Source organism: Harpegnathos saltator, unplaced genomic scaffold (genome assembly GCF_003227715.2).
Source record: "Harpegnathos saltator strain DR-91 unplaced genomic scaffold, Hsal_v8.6 scaffold252, whole genome shotgun sequence".
Taxonomy (NCBI): Eukaryota; Metazoa; Arthropoda; class Insecta; order Hymenoptera; family Formicidae; genus Harpegnathos; species Harpegnathos saltator.
The window spans coordinates 476,402-490,598 of NW_020230042.1; the positions used below are offsets into that span (position 1 = coordinate 476,402).

The following is a 14,197-nucleotide window of genomic DNA, read 5'->3' on the forward strand; positions in this document are numbered from 1 at the left end:
TCTCAGAAATATTGCACTTTGGCTGGTGCCATTACATAATGTAATTGTTTTTGAATTTGTTATATATAATCTTTCTTTTAAACATTATAGAGAATTAGACGATAATAATTTTATCAATTTGTGTGATATAAGATATAAGATAAGATTGTGTGATATAAGGACGATGCGAAATAACATTCACTCTTATTTTGCAATGAAATATATTTGTTTGTACACACTTGGTAATCTCCGAGATATTTCTCTAGTACACAGTTCACTCTCTTAGTAATTAATAAAGGTTACCAGTCGTCGTCGTAGCCGTCCACCAACAGTCACGACTGAATCGTCGCCACAATCATATCGAGCTGAGCCTTGTTATTCGATAATAGCAGACAAGATGTCTCTCGCTTTATTGAGTATACTTGCCGTAATAATTGTTTTAATATATATTTATTTAACAAAAAATTCTGGATATTGGGAAAAGCGAGGAATTCCGTGTGCATCTGGAATTTTTTCGGGAATAGTTTGTTCGCTACAGCTATTGTGCTTAAGGATTACATACTTCGAACGTTTCAGTCGGATGTACAAGGAAAACAAGAATTTCAGCATGGTCGGTTATTACGATTATTTGTCGCCGTCGTTGTTGATCATCGAGCCGGGATTGGTGAAGACGGTGTTGCAGACAAATTTTGCTAGCTTCCACGAGAACTGTAGGAAGGTCGATCCTAAGCTGGACCCTCTTGTGGCGTACAATCCTTTTTTCTCGACTGGGGAAAAGTGGATGACCGGAAGAAAGCGTCTGACTTATGCGTTTTCAAGCATGCGATTAAAGACATTGCTTGAAAGCGTGAAATTGGTATGCGCAGAGTTCGAGGGCTTTTTGGACAAGAAATTAGGCAAAGCAGCGAAGGTGGAATTGGAGCTTAAGAGCTTGTTCTCCAGGTACACAGCGCAAGTGGTGGCAAGCGCGGGATTCGGTGTGGATGGATTGTGTTTTGAAGAGCGAGAAAATGAGTCATCGTTCAGAAACATGATGAAAATCATCTTGAGACCGTCTGCCCGAAGATCGTTTATTTTCGCGCTCACTATGCTTCCCTTTTTGAACAAATTCTTCAGGATGAGTACCGTACCAAAGCACGTCGATCGTTTCTTCAGAGGGCTGGTCGCGGATCTTATGCAGCAGAGGAGAACGGAGAATGTAATTAGGAATGATTTTCTCCAGTTGATGGTGGAATTAGAGCGAATGGAGAATGACAAGTTCGACATAGAGGTGGTAACGGCTTACGCGATGTCGTTCGCCCTAGATGGTTACGAGACTTCCAGCAGCGTTTTGGGCTTCGTCGGCTTCCAATTAGCGGCGCATCCAGAAGTGCAGGAGAAGTTACGCGAAGAGGTGATGTCCGTACTCTCCAGATACGATGGTGTTCTCACGTACGAAGCATTGAAGGAAATGACGTACATGGATCAAGTGATTAACGAGACACAGAGGGTCATAAATATAAGCCAAGTTATGGTTAAGATGTGTACGACAAAGTGCGAGCTGAAAGGATCCGACGGTCTCGTCTGCGCCGTGGAACCTGGGACGTTGATCATGATACCAGTTCAGGCCCTTCAGGAAGATCCTCAATATTGGGACAATCCCGATGCATTCGATCCTGAAAGATTCAGCCCGGACAGGAAACAGAACATCGAGAGATTTGCTTTCCTTCCCTTCGGCGAAGGGCCGCGGATCTGCGTTGGAATGAGGATGGCTTTATTGCAAATGAAAGCATGCTTGGCTATTCTCTTAAGAAAATACAGTTTGGAACTTTCACCCAAAACGCAGGTGCCCTTAAAGTTCATGCCCGGGAGTTTCTTAACAATAGTGAAGGGCGGCCTATGGGTGTTTATTCGTCCATTATAATTGTGAGAATCTTTCTTACACACATTTAAAATCTGCTGATGTTACAGCAAAGTATATATACTAAATATTATTAGTGGAAAAGAAAAATTATATATTTCCAAAAAAGTATATTTGTACTTGTCGCATAATAGTAAAGAGTGCATTTTACGAAAAAAAAATAAGTTTACACAAAAATTAAAATTTCAAATCAGTGAATCAGTAGTGAAGTATATAAATAAAAAAAAAAACTCCCAGTCCGTTAAACAAAGTAATAAGTATATTAAATTAGCGTTATGTACAAATATGAGAGAAAGGAAATATTTTAAAATCATAATTCTGTTATAACGCATGTGGATGATACGAAATATATTTTAACAAAATATATTCATTTATTGCAATATTTATTAGAATGGTTATCACGACAAAGTGGAGACTATATTCACCAAATACAATGGCCAACCTAAGAATCACTCAAAGAGATGGATCAGATGATCAGAGTATCTTAGAAATACTGCGCTTCGGCTGCGTTCGGACGGACAAACTCGGACGGACTGCGTTATTGCGAACGAAAGTTATCATCTCTACTTTTGGATCATATAAATATTCGAAGTATTAGCCCGATGCAAATTTATACGATATATTATATACGACCAATTTGTCGCAGATGAAAAGGCAAAGGTTAATTTACTCGTACCTTTAATTGCATGCTAGGAAAAGCGTTGATCTTGCAATAATATTTGTAGCGAGATGCCTTTATATAAGCAAAGCTCCACATATGATCAATGCTTTGTAAGACACCATGAGCACACAAAAATTTTTCATTGTTACCAATATTTGTTGAACTTGTTCGTCAGGTAGAGATAGAGGAGTATAAGTTATTAAAATATTAAAGTTATAAACCGTTTTGCTTCTCCTTCAGGAAAGCGTACGATATTGAGCGACTGTATATTGTTATCGGCGTAAGATTGTTCTCCTTATCGCATAAAGAACTGTAATTCATCCAGCAAATCTGTGCATCGCGTTGCATCGCTGTGCAAACCTGTCTATCGCATTCGCTGTTTGATTTTATTCTCAACACAAATAGATATTTATGTTGTTAATCGAAATTCTTCATATAATCGTCATTGGCATTGGCTTATTTTTTATATGGTATCCTACAGGAGAGATCCAGGATGTTCAGTTAGATGATACGATTGTTGGTCATTATTCAATCACAAGACCCATATCTTATACTATGTGATAAATGGGCTACGTCGAGTTGAAATTCACGTTTGTGTTACGCAACATAGATTTAATCGTTTAATTTAAGCTCCTATCATCAAGTTTGTGTATCAATATTTTCACTTATATTGAATTATAAAATTATTTATCTCTTAAATAATAAAATACACCGATATATGTTTGTAGAAATAATGGATATTTTTTTATAAACAAAAAATATTGGTACTTATAAGAAAATAATATTTTATAAATCACTTTTTGCTCACTATTTGATAAAATTCTTTATTGCGTTTACATTTTCAGCTGCCATCTATTCCATATTGCACTATTTTATCATTTACAACGAGGAATTTTAACACTGCTTTAACATTTTTAACATTTAACATTTTTTCAATTCTTCCACTTAATGAAATCTTTATTGATTTGTTAAATATAATCTTCTTTTTAAACATTATAGAGAATTAGACATTATAGAGAATTAAAATAATAATTTTATCAATCCATGCAATATAAGACGACGCGAGATGATATTAGCTCTTGTTTTGCAATAAAATATATTTGTTTGTACACACTTAGTAATCGTCGAGATATTTCTTCAGTACATAGTTCGCTCGCTTAGTTATTAATAAAGATCGCCAGTCACCGTCGTAGCCATCCCCCAACAGTCACGACTGAACCGTCGTCACAATCATATCGAGCTGAGCCTTGTTATTCGCCAACAGCAAGATGTCTCTCGCTTTACTGAGTATACTCGTCGGAATAATTGTTTTAATATATATTTATTTAACAAGAAACTCTGGATACTGGGAAAAGCGAGGAATTCCGTGTGCGTCCGGAATTTTCTCGGGGATGGTTCGTATGCTATGGGTATTGAGCTTGAGGATCCCATACGCCGAACGTTTCTGTCGGATGTATGAGGAAAACAAGGATTTCAGCATGGTCGGATTCTATGATTTCTTATCACCGGCGTTGATGATCATCGAGCCGGGACTAGTGAAGACGGTGTTGCAGACAAATTTTGCGAGCTTCCAGGAGAACCATATGAAGGTCGATCCTAAGCTGGACCCTCTTGCGGCGCAAAATCCTTTTTTCTCGACTGGGGAAAAGTGGATGACCGGAAGAAAGCGTTTGACTTATGCGTTTTCAAGCATGCGATTGAAGATACTGCTTGAGAACGTGAAATTGGTATGCTCAGGGTTCGAGAGCTTCTTGGAGAAGAAATTAGGCAAATCAGCGAAAGCGGAATTGGAGTTGAAGAACTTATTTTCTAAGTACACCGCACAAGTGGTGGCAAGCGCGGGTTTCGGTGTGGATGGATTGTGCTTCGAAGAGCAGGAAAGTAAATCATCCTTCAGAAACATCACGAAGGATATCTTCAAACCGTCTATCCGAAGCTCGTTTGTTCTCTCAATCATTCTGCTATTTCCCTATTTCAACAAAATCTTCAGGATGAGCTTCATACCGAAGCACGTCGATCATTTCTTCAGAAAGCTGGTTGCGGATCTTCTGCAGAAGAGGAGAACGGAGAATGTAACTAGGAATGATTTTCTCCAGTTGATGGTGGAATTAGAGCGAGTGGAGAATGACAAATTCGACATAGAGTCGCTAGTGGCTAACGCGATGTCGTTCGTCCTGGATGGTTACGAGACTTCCAGCACCGTTTTGGGCTTCGTCGGCTTCCAATTAGCAACACATCCAGAAGTGCAGGAGAAGTTACGCGAAGAAGTGACGTCCGTACTCTCCAAATACGACGGTGTTCTCACGTATGAAGCATTGAAGGAAATGACGTATATGGATCAAGTGATAAGCGAGTCACAGAGAATCAGACCCGTGTTGCAAGTTATGCTTAAGGTCTGTACGACAAAGTGCGAGCTGAAAGGATCCGACGGTCTCGTCTGCTCCGTGGAACCTGGGACGTTAGTCATGATACCGGTTCAATCTCTTCAGGATGATCCTCGATACTGGGAGAATCCCGAAGTATTCGATCCAGAAAGATTCAGTCCGGACAGGAAACAGAACATCGAGAGATTCGCTTATCTTCCTTTCGGCGAAGGGCCGCGAATCTGCGTTGGAATGAGGATGGCTCTATTGCAAATGAAAGCATGCCTAGCTGCGCTCTTAAGAAAGTACAGTCTGGAACTTTCCCCCAGAACACAGGTGCCCTTGAAGTTGTTACCTGGAAGTTTCTTACCATCAATGAAGGGCGGCCTTTGGGTGTATATTCGACCGCTGTAATTGTGAAAATATTTCTGGTCGCAGTTAAAATTTCCTATTGTAAACAGCGAAATATATATACTAAGTACTGTTGCTGAAAGGGAAAAATTATATATTTTCGGAAAAGTCTTTTTGTACATGTTGCATATTAGTAAAAAGATAAGTGCGTTTTATGAAAAAGAAAAAAGTAAACTGGGCTACAAAAATTAAAGTGCTAAATAAATGAGCTAAAAATGAAATATACGTAGAGACATACTATTGTTATTGTAGTCTATTAGTAGTAGGGTTATTGTAGGGTTATTGTAGTCTATTAGTAATAGTTCTCATGTAAAAATATGGCGAAAAGAAAACAATTTAAAACCATAATTTTGTTACATAACGCAAGTAGATGATACGAAATATATCATCTATATATAATAGATAGTAACGGTTTGTAACACAAATTTCTCATGACTCGAGAGCGCAAGATTCAATCTTTTTACTTCGATGTTATCGCAACTTTTATTAAAGTAGCTTTTACAACGAAGTGGAGACTTTACCAAATACGATAACCAATTGACCTGCGAGTCGCTCAAAGAGATTGTATGGATCGGATGATCATCGTGTCTCAGCAATATTATACCTCAGCTAGTGCCATAGCAAAAATCTGCACCGAAGAGTTTGAGTTATCGGACTCCGATGAACTGCATTAACATATTAAATCGGAAATGGAAATTACCATCTTTGTCTTAGAATTACATAGATATCAGAAGTATTGGCAAACGTTCATGATTCCGACCGAATAGCCGTGAATAGAAAGACGAAGGTTAATTTTCTCGAATATCTTCAATAGAGAAGGCATTGGACAGACGCTTCCTACAGCGTAATTATTCCTCATTTATTCGTCTCCGAACGTCAGTCATCATTGTTCTCCTTTAAGAAAACATTTTCTTTCAAGAGACAATCGACACTGAGTGACTCGGCGTCGCGCGACTTTTATAACTGTCAGTTGTTTTTTTCGAAGGTGAAAACCATATTTAACGATAATATGTTGATGATTTGGTATCAAGGGGAAATGATAATAAATGTGAATGATTATAATACCACGAATATCTCATAAATATGAAAAAAGGAGAATTAATATTTTTCAATTTGGATATTTAAAACGATTTCTACTGATTAAATTTTTAGCAAGTGCCAAATGTTACATTCCAAATGCTATCTACTATGCGAATAAATAAGTATAGCATATACTCGTATTTCTTAATTGCAAATGATGCTTCCAATAACACTGAGATAATCAAAGCTTGATTTTTTTCTTGCGTCATTTCTACAGAGAGAATGTCAGAGTATAGTTGCATAACAAGCTGGTTATGCAACTAAATAATGCGTTTCTTACATTTCGCATCATAATATATAGTTCGCGTCGTGTTAGAGTACTTTATATGTCTTCGTGTAACGCGATATAAATTGTATCTTATCATTTCATTTGTTACTAAACACTTTAACAAATGTCAAATGTTACATTCCAAATGCTATCTACTATGCGAATAAATAAGTATAGCATATACTCGTATTTCTTAATTGCAAATGATGCTTCCAATAACACTGAGATAACCAAAGCTTGATTTTTTTCTTGCGTCATTTCTACAGAGAGAATGTCAGAGTATAGTTGCATAACAAGCTGGTTATGCAACTAAATAATGCGTTTCTTACATTTCGCATCATAATATATAGTTCGCGTCGTGTTAGAGTACTTTATATGTCTTCGTGTAACGCGATATAAATTGTATCTTATCATTTCATTTGTTACTAAACACTTTTTTAATTGATTAACCTGTCTACGTTAGATTGTAAATCTGTTTACGTTAGTAAAATTTATATTTCGTACTCATATAGAGATGATCAATATCGAAGTTCTCTTTATTATATAACCAGACGTCGATATATAGTCGGTTATCGCTAGTTGCTTGATCGATGTTATACTACTACATTGAAGCACATTGAAGCGCATTAAAGCAGTCTTTGTCGCCTCTCCGTCGCAATTGCAATACACACAATCAAGGTTACATCGAATAGATCAAGTGCAATTTGCTATCTAACGGGTGTGAGATTATTATGTATCTGATAATTTTGACACGTGGCAAGTGTTTATCTCCCGCTACAACATAATAGATATGGAAAGATATATGAAGTAATATTTCTTATTTCTTGTTATTAATATGAAGTAATATTTCTGTAATATTTATTTACAGCACTGTTAGTGCTGGGCCAATTCCAATTTCGTTGCAGAACGATTTGTGTTGTACCTGTGTATTGAAATAATTAATATCTACGAGTTTTATATTATACAGTCAGGTCATTTATTTGTTGGTCGATGTATAATATATTGCAACAATACATTTGTCATTTCTTTTTTGTCGCCTTCCTGACGAATGTGTTAACAGATATAGTCAATATGGCTATTAAGGCTACATCAGATAGATAAAATCGCTTGTTATAAAAAGCTTGTTATAAAATTATTATCACGCTCTTGATTTTTATACTCGAAGCATGTATAATATTACGACTATTAATAACAAATAACATATATGTGTTTTTTCTCACTACCGTCACCTATAAAAGAAAAATAAAGCTTTCTGTTCTTATAATGTTCACTTAGTGTTTTCGATTAGATTCTTCGTGCTTCGAGATAATTATATGATAACTAGAAGGTGTTCGATAAATGACGGATTAAATTGTTATAAAGACGTTATAAAGGATAAAAAGAAATCTTCTCGCCACTAAAGCGGCCGGATGGAGACCCATAAACCACCCTCTGGCTTTGGTAAAAGAGCTATAGGAGTCATCTTTAAAGGCATTTTCGTTCTGGGAGACAATTCTAAACTGTATTTTTTCAGGAACACAGCCAAACACGCTTTCATCTGTAGTAGAGCCATCCTCATCCCAACACAGGCTCGTGGTCCTTCGCTGAAGGGAAGGAAAGTGAACTTTTTGATGCTCTGTTTCCTGTCTGAACTGAATCTTTCAGGGTCGAATACGTCAGGCTTCTCCCAATGACGAGGATCATTATGCAGGCCATTCGCGGGTATCAAGATGTCCATTCCAGCTTCAATGTGGTAGACAGAGCCATCGGATCCTGTCAACACGACCGATTCTGTGCAAACCTTGCTCATGAATGCAGCCACGGGTATGATCCGTTGCGATTCGTTCAAAACTTGATCCATGTATGTCATTTCCTTCAAGCTGTCATACGTGAGCGTGCCGTTATATTTCGCGAGCACGGTCACTATTTCCTCGCGTAACTTTTTCTGTACCTCCGGATGAGTGGCTAATTGAAAGCCAACGAAACTCAATACGGTGCTGGAAGTTTCGCTGCCGTCGATGAAGAACGACGAAGCGTGAGATGCTAGGATTTCTATATCGAACTTATCACCTTCCGCGTGCTCCAATTCCACCATCAATTGCAGGAAATCGTTTCTTTTCGTGTTGCTTGTTCTTCTCTCCTCCATAACGCTAGCGACTAACGTTCGGAAGAAATGGTCAGCTTTCTTCGATAGGAACCTCACTCTGAAAATTTTGCCCAAGAAAGGTGATAGGAATGCAATGGTGATCATAAAGTTGTGCAGAGAGGACGGTTCAAATACGTCCTTTCCGATTTCGCGGAACGTGTGCTGTTTTTCGTCGTCGAAGCAAAATCCATTCACACCGAAACCAGCGCTTGCTACCACCTGTGTGGTGTACCTGGCGAACAAATCCTTCAACTCCATCTCCACTTGCTCAGTTTTATTCAATCTCCTGTCGATGAAGTCCTCGAACTGCTGACACACTTGTTTAACGTTCTCGAGCAGGATCTTCAATCTCATGCTGGAGAAGGCATAGGTCAGACGCTTCCTACCGATCACCCACTTTTCCCCGTACGTGAAGAAGGGATTGTTCGCCAACAGAGGATCCAGTTCAGGATTGACTTTCACGTTGTTTTCGTGAAAGCACGTGAATTTCGTTTGCAACACTGTCTTCACCAGCTCCGGGTCAAGAACCATCAGTATTGGCGTCGTGAAGTTGTAGAAACCAACCGCACTGCGATTCGAATTGTCGTTGTAGATCTTATGACAGCAATCTTGAAAACTTTTTTTTGATGTAATTAAGTCCCACATATGACCAACTCCCGGCAAAGCGCCATTTGCACAAGGAATCCCACGTTTTTGCCAGTATTTAATATTATTCGTCAGGTAAACAAAAAGAAGTGTCAGTGCTCCGAGTATTAAAGATACACACAGGAGAACCATTTTGCTTCTCTTTCAGAGAACTGTGCGATACTGGACGGCCGTGTATTCCTCAGCTATTATCGACGTGAGATTGTCTTTATCGCGAGAGAACTGCAATTCACTACGTTAATACGTCCTGTATATTAATAAAACATGGAGTATGCGATACATTGTTGCGCACTGCATGCTGCGTTTATATTAAGAATTTGTACAATTATAAAAGACTGGAACACGTAAATGTTATATGTTAACCTCTCCATGTTACTTTTATTCGATTCTATTTTAAACGTAGTTTAATATTTATGTTGTTAACCGAAATTCTTGCTACAATTGACTGTTGGTATTGGCTTATTTTCCATATGCCATCCTATAGCAGAGGTCCAGGATGTTCAGTCAGATGATACAATTGCTGGTCATTATTCAATCGGGATACACGCGACCCATATCTCATATTGCATGATAAATGGGATACGTTGAGATGAAATTTGCGTTTATATCACGCAACATAGATTTAACCGTTCAAAATTTTAAGCTTCTGTCATGAATTTAATAAATGTAATGTTTTAATAATTTTACATATGTTAAATAATGAAATTATTTGTCTTTTTAATAAGAGAATATATCGTTAAACATGTTTGAAAAACTTTCGATGTTTTTTTCATAAATAAAGTATATTGTCGAAATATTTTTCTTTGATACATCGCTGTACTACGGTTATTTTTTCACTAGTCACTTATTTCACATTACAGTATTTTTAATATTTATATTGCAGTGTTTTAACAATATATTAACGACATTAATTTTTCTGTATAATGTAATCGTCTTTGGATTTGTTGCATATATCTCTTTTTAAACATTATAGAATATTAAACGATATAAATTTTATCAGTTTGCACGATAGCATGACACCTGATAACATTAGCTCTTATTCTGCAATAAATATGCATGCAGTTTATATTTACTTGGAAATTGTCAAGAGACTTTTTTAGTACACGGTTGACGCACTCGGTTTCTTTAAAAAGATGTCGTTATATATATATATATATAACCGCTTTGTTTTTTGAGTCTATCAACAGTCACAGCTAAAATGCCGCAACAATCACATCGGGCTGATACTTGGTCTTCGAAAATCGCGAGACGGCTGTTGTTTTATTGAGTATACTGGCATATGATGCTTCCAATAACACTGACCCAATGCTTGATTTTTTCTTGCGTCATTTCTACAGAGAGAATGTCAGAGTATAGTTGCATAACAAGCAGGTTATGCAACTAAGTAATGCGTTTCTCACATTTCGCATCATAATAAATAGTTAGTCATCATAATAGTGTTAGAGTACTTTATATGTCTTCGTGTAAAGCGATATAAATTGTATCTTATCACTATTCATTTGTTACTAATCACTTTTTTAATTGATTAACCTGTCTACGTTAGATTGCAAATCTGTCTACATTAGTAAAATTTATATTGTATACTCATATAGAGATGATCAATATCGGAGTTCTCTTTATTATATAACCAGATATCGATATATAGTCGGTTATCGCTAGTTGCTTGATCGATGTTATACTACTACATTGAAGCACATTGAAGCGCATTAAAGCAGTTTTTGTCGCCTCTCCGTCGCAATTGCAATACACACAGTCAAGGTTACATCGACTAGATCAAGTGCAATTTGCTATCTAACGGGTGCGAGATTATTATGTATCTGATAATTTTGGCAGGCGGCAAGTGTTTATCTCCTGGTACAACATAATAGATATGGAAAGATATATGAAGTAATATTTCTTATTTCTTGTTATTAATATGAAGTAATATTTCTGTAATATTTATTTACAGCACTGTTAGTGCTGGGACAATTCCAATTTCGTTGCAGAACGATTTGTGTTGTACCTGTATATTGAAATAATTAATATCTACGAGTTTTATATTATACAGTTTTATATTATACAGTTTTATATTATATAGTTTTATATTATACAGTATTTATATTATACAGTCAGGTCATTTATTTGTTGGTCGATGTATAATATATTGCAACAATACATTTGTCATTTCTTTTTTGTTGCCTTCCTGACGAATGTCTTAACAGATATAGTCAATATGGCTATTAAGGCTACATCAGATAGATAAAATCGCTTGTTATAAAAAGCTTGTTATAAAATTATTATCACGCTCTTGATTTTTATACTCGAAGCATGTATAATATTACGACTATTAATAATAAATAACATATATGTGTTTTTTCTCACTACCGCCACCTATAAAAGAAAAATAAAGCTTTCCGTTCTTATAATGTTCATTTAGTGTTTTCGATTAGATTCTTCGTGCTTCGAGATAATTATAAGATAACTAGAAGGTGTTCGATAAATGACGGATTAAATTATTATAAAGACGTTATAAAGGATAAAAAGAAATCTTCTCGCCACTAAAGCGACCGGATGAAGACCCATAAACCACCCTCTGTTTTTGGTAAAATAGATATAGGAGTCATCTTTAAAGGCATTTTCGTTTTGGGAGACAATTCTAAGCTGTATTTTTTCAGAAACACAGCCAAACACGCTTTTATCTGTAGTAGAGCCATCCTCATCCCAACACAGGCTCGTGGTCCTTCGCTGAAGGGAAGGAAAGTGAACTTTTTGATGCTCTGTTTCCTGTCTGAACTGAATCTTTCAGGGTCGAATACGTCTGGCTTCTCCCAGTGACGAGGATCATTATGCAGGCCATTCGCGGGTATCAAGATGTTCATTCCAGGTTCAATGTGGTAGACAGAGCCATCGGATCCTGTCAACACAACCGATTCTGTGCAAACCTTGTTCATGAATGCAGCCGCGGGTATGATCCGTTGCGATTCGTTCAAAACTTGATCCATGTATGTCATTTCCTTCAAGCCGTCATACGTGAGCGTGCCGTCATATTTCGCGAGCACGGTCACTATTTCCTCGCGTAACTTTTTCTGTACTTCCGGATGAGTGGCTAATTGAAAGCCAACGAAACTCAACACGGTGCTGGAAGTTTCGCTGCCGTCGAGGAAGAACGACGAAGCGTGAGATGCTAGGACTTCTACATCGAACTTATCACCTTCCGCGTGCTCCAGTTCCACCATCAATTGCAGGAAATCGTTTCTTTTCGTGTTGCTTGTTCTTCTCTCCTCCATAACGCTAGCGACTAACGTTCGGAAGAAATGGTCAATTTTCTTCGATAGGAACCTCACTCTGAAAATTTTGCCCAAGACAGGTGATAGGAATGCAATGGTGATCATAAAGTTGTGCAGAGAGGACGGTTCAAATACGTCCTTCCCGACATTGAGGAACGATTTGTGCTCCTCTTCGTCGTCGTCGAAGCAAAATCCATTCACACCGAAACCAGCGCTTACTACCACCTGCGTGGTGTACCTGGCGAACAAATCCTTCAACTCCATCTCCACTTGCTCAGTTTTGTTCAATTTCCTGTCGATGAAGTCCTCGAACTGCTGACACACTTGTTTAACGTTCTCGAGCAGGATCTTCAATCTCATGCTGGAGAAGGCATAGGTCAGACGCTTCCTACCGATCACCCACTTTTCCCCGTACGTGAAGAAGGGATTGTTCGCCAACAGAGGATCCAGTTCAGGATTGACTTTCACGTTGTTCTCGTGAAAGGACGTGAATTTCGTTTGCAACACTGTCTTCACCAGCTCCGGGTCAAGAACCATCAATGTTGGCGTCGTGAAGTTGTAGAAACCAACCGCACTGCGATTCGAATTATCGTTGTAGATCTTATGACAGCAATCTTGAAAACTTTTTTTTGATGTGATTAAATCCCACATATGACCAACTCCCGGCAAAGCGCCATTTGCACAAGGAATCCCACGTTTTTGCCAATATTTAATATTATTCGTCAGGTAAACAAAAAGAAGTGTCAGTGCTCCGAGTATTAAAGATACACACAGGAGAACCATTTTGCTTCTCTTTCAGAGGACTGTGCGATACTGGACGGCCGTGTATTCCTCAGCTATTACCGACGTGAGATTGTCTTTATCGCGAGAGAACTGCAATTCACTACGTTTAATACGTCCTGCATATTAAAAAGGCGTGGAGTATGCGGCACATAGTTGCGCACTGCATGCTGCGTTTATATTAAGAATTTGTACAATTATAAGAGATTGAAACACGTAAATGTTATATGTGTTAACCTCCCCATATTACTTTTATTCGATTCTATTTTAAACATAGATTAATATTTATGTTGTTAATCGAAATTCTTGCTATAATTGACAGTTGGTATTGGCTTATTTTCCATATGCCATCCTATAGCAGAGGTCTAAGATGTTCAGTTAGATGATACGATTTCTGGTCATTATTCAATCGGGATACACGTGACCCATATCTCATATTGCATGATAAATGGGATACGTTGAGATGAAATTTAGTGTTTGCGCGTGGAGCGCAGTGGAGCGCGTTTGTATTACCCAACATAGATTTAACCGTTCAAAATTTAAGCTTCTGTCATGAATTTAATAAATGTAATGTTTTAATAATTTTACATATGTTAAATAGTGAAATTATTTGTCTTTTTAATAAGAGATTATATCGTTAAACATGTTCGAAAAACTTTCGATGCTTTTTTCATAAATAAAGTATATTGTTGAAATATTTTTCTTTGATACATCGCTTT

General features: G+C 37.4%; 4 protein-coding genes across 4 annotated transcripts; 2 read left to right on the forward strand and 2 right to left on the reverse strand.

Annotated features, from left to right (window-relative positions):
• Positions 1-267: 267 nt before the first annotated feature.
• Positions 268-3,249, forward strand: LOC105187214 (probable cytochrome P450 28a5). Its single transcript, XM_011147904.2, has 2 exons — positions 268-1,884; positions 2,270-3,249. The coding sequence occupies exon 1, from the start codon at positions 377-379 to the stop codon at positions 1,880-1,882; it is 1,506 nt and encodes a 501-aa protein (XP_011146206.1). The 5' UTR covers positions 268-376; the 3' UTR covers positions 1,883-1,884; positions 2,270-3,249.
• A 467-nt stretch (positions 3,250-3,716) lies between these two features.
• On the forward strand, positions 3,717-6,843 carry LOC105187215 (probable cytochrome P450 6a13). The gene has a single exon (XM_011147905.3). The coding sequence runs from the start codon at positions 3,809-3,811 to the stop codon at positions 5,315-5,317; it is 1,509 nt and encodes a 502-aa protein (XP_011146207.1). The 5' UTR covers positions 3,717-3,808; the 3' UTR covers positions 5,318-6,843.
• Positions 6,844-7,619: 776 nt separating this feature from the next.
• LOC112588621 (cytochrome P450 9e2-like) lies at positions 7,620-10,098 on the reverse strand. Its single transcript, XM_025299140.1, has one exon. It carries the CDS (start codon positions 9,562-9,564, stop codon positions 8,059-8,061), a length of 1,506 nt encoding a protein of 501 aa, XP_025154925.1. The 5' UTR covers positions 9,565-10,098; the 3' UTR covers positions 7,620-8,058.
• Positions 10,099-11,530: 1,432 nt separating this feature from the next.
• Positions 11,531-13,691, reverse strand: LOC105187216 (cytochrome P450 9e2). The gene has a single exon (XM_025299137.1). It carries the CDS (start codon positions 13,479-13,481, stop codon positions 11,970-11,972), a length of 1,512 nt encoding a protein of 503 aa, XP_025154922.1. The 5' UTR covers positions 13,482-13,691; the 3' UTR covers positions 11,531-11,969.
• Positions 13,692-14,197: the final 506 nt, after the last annotated feature.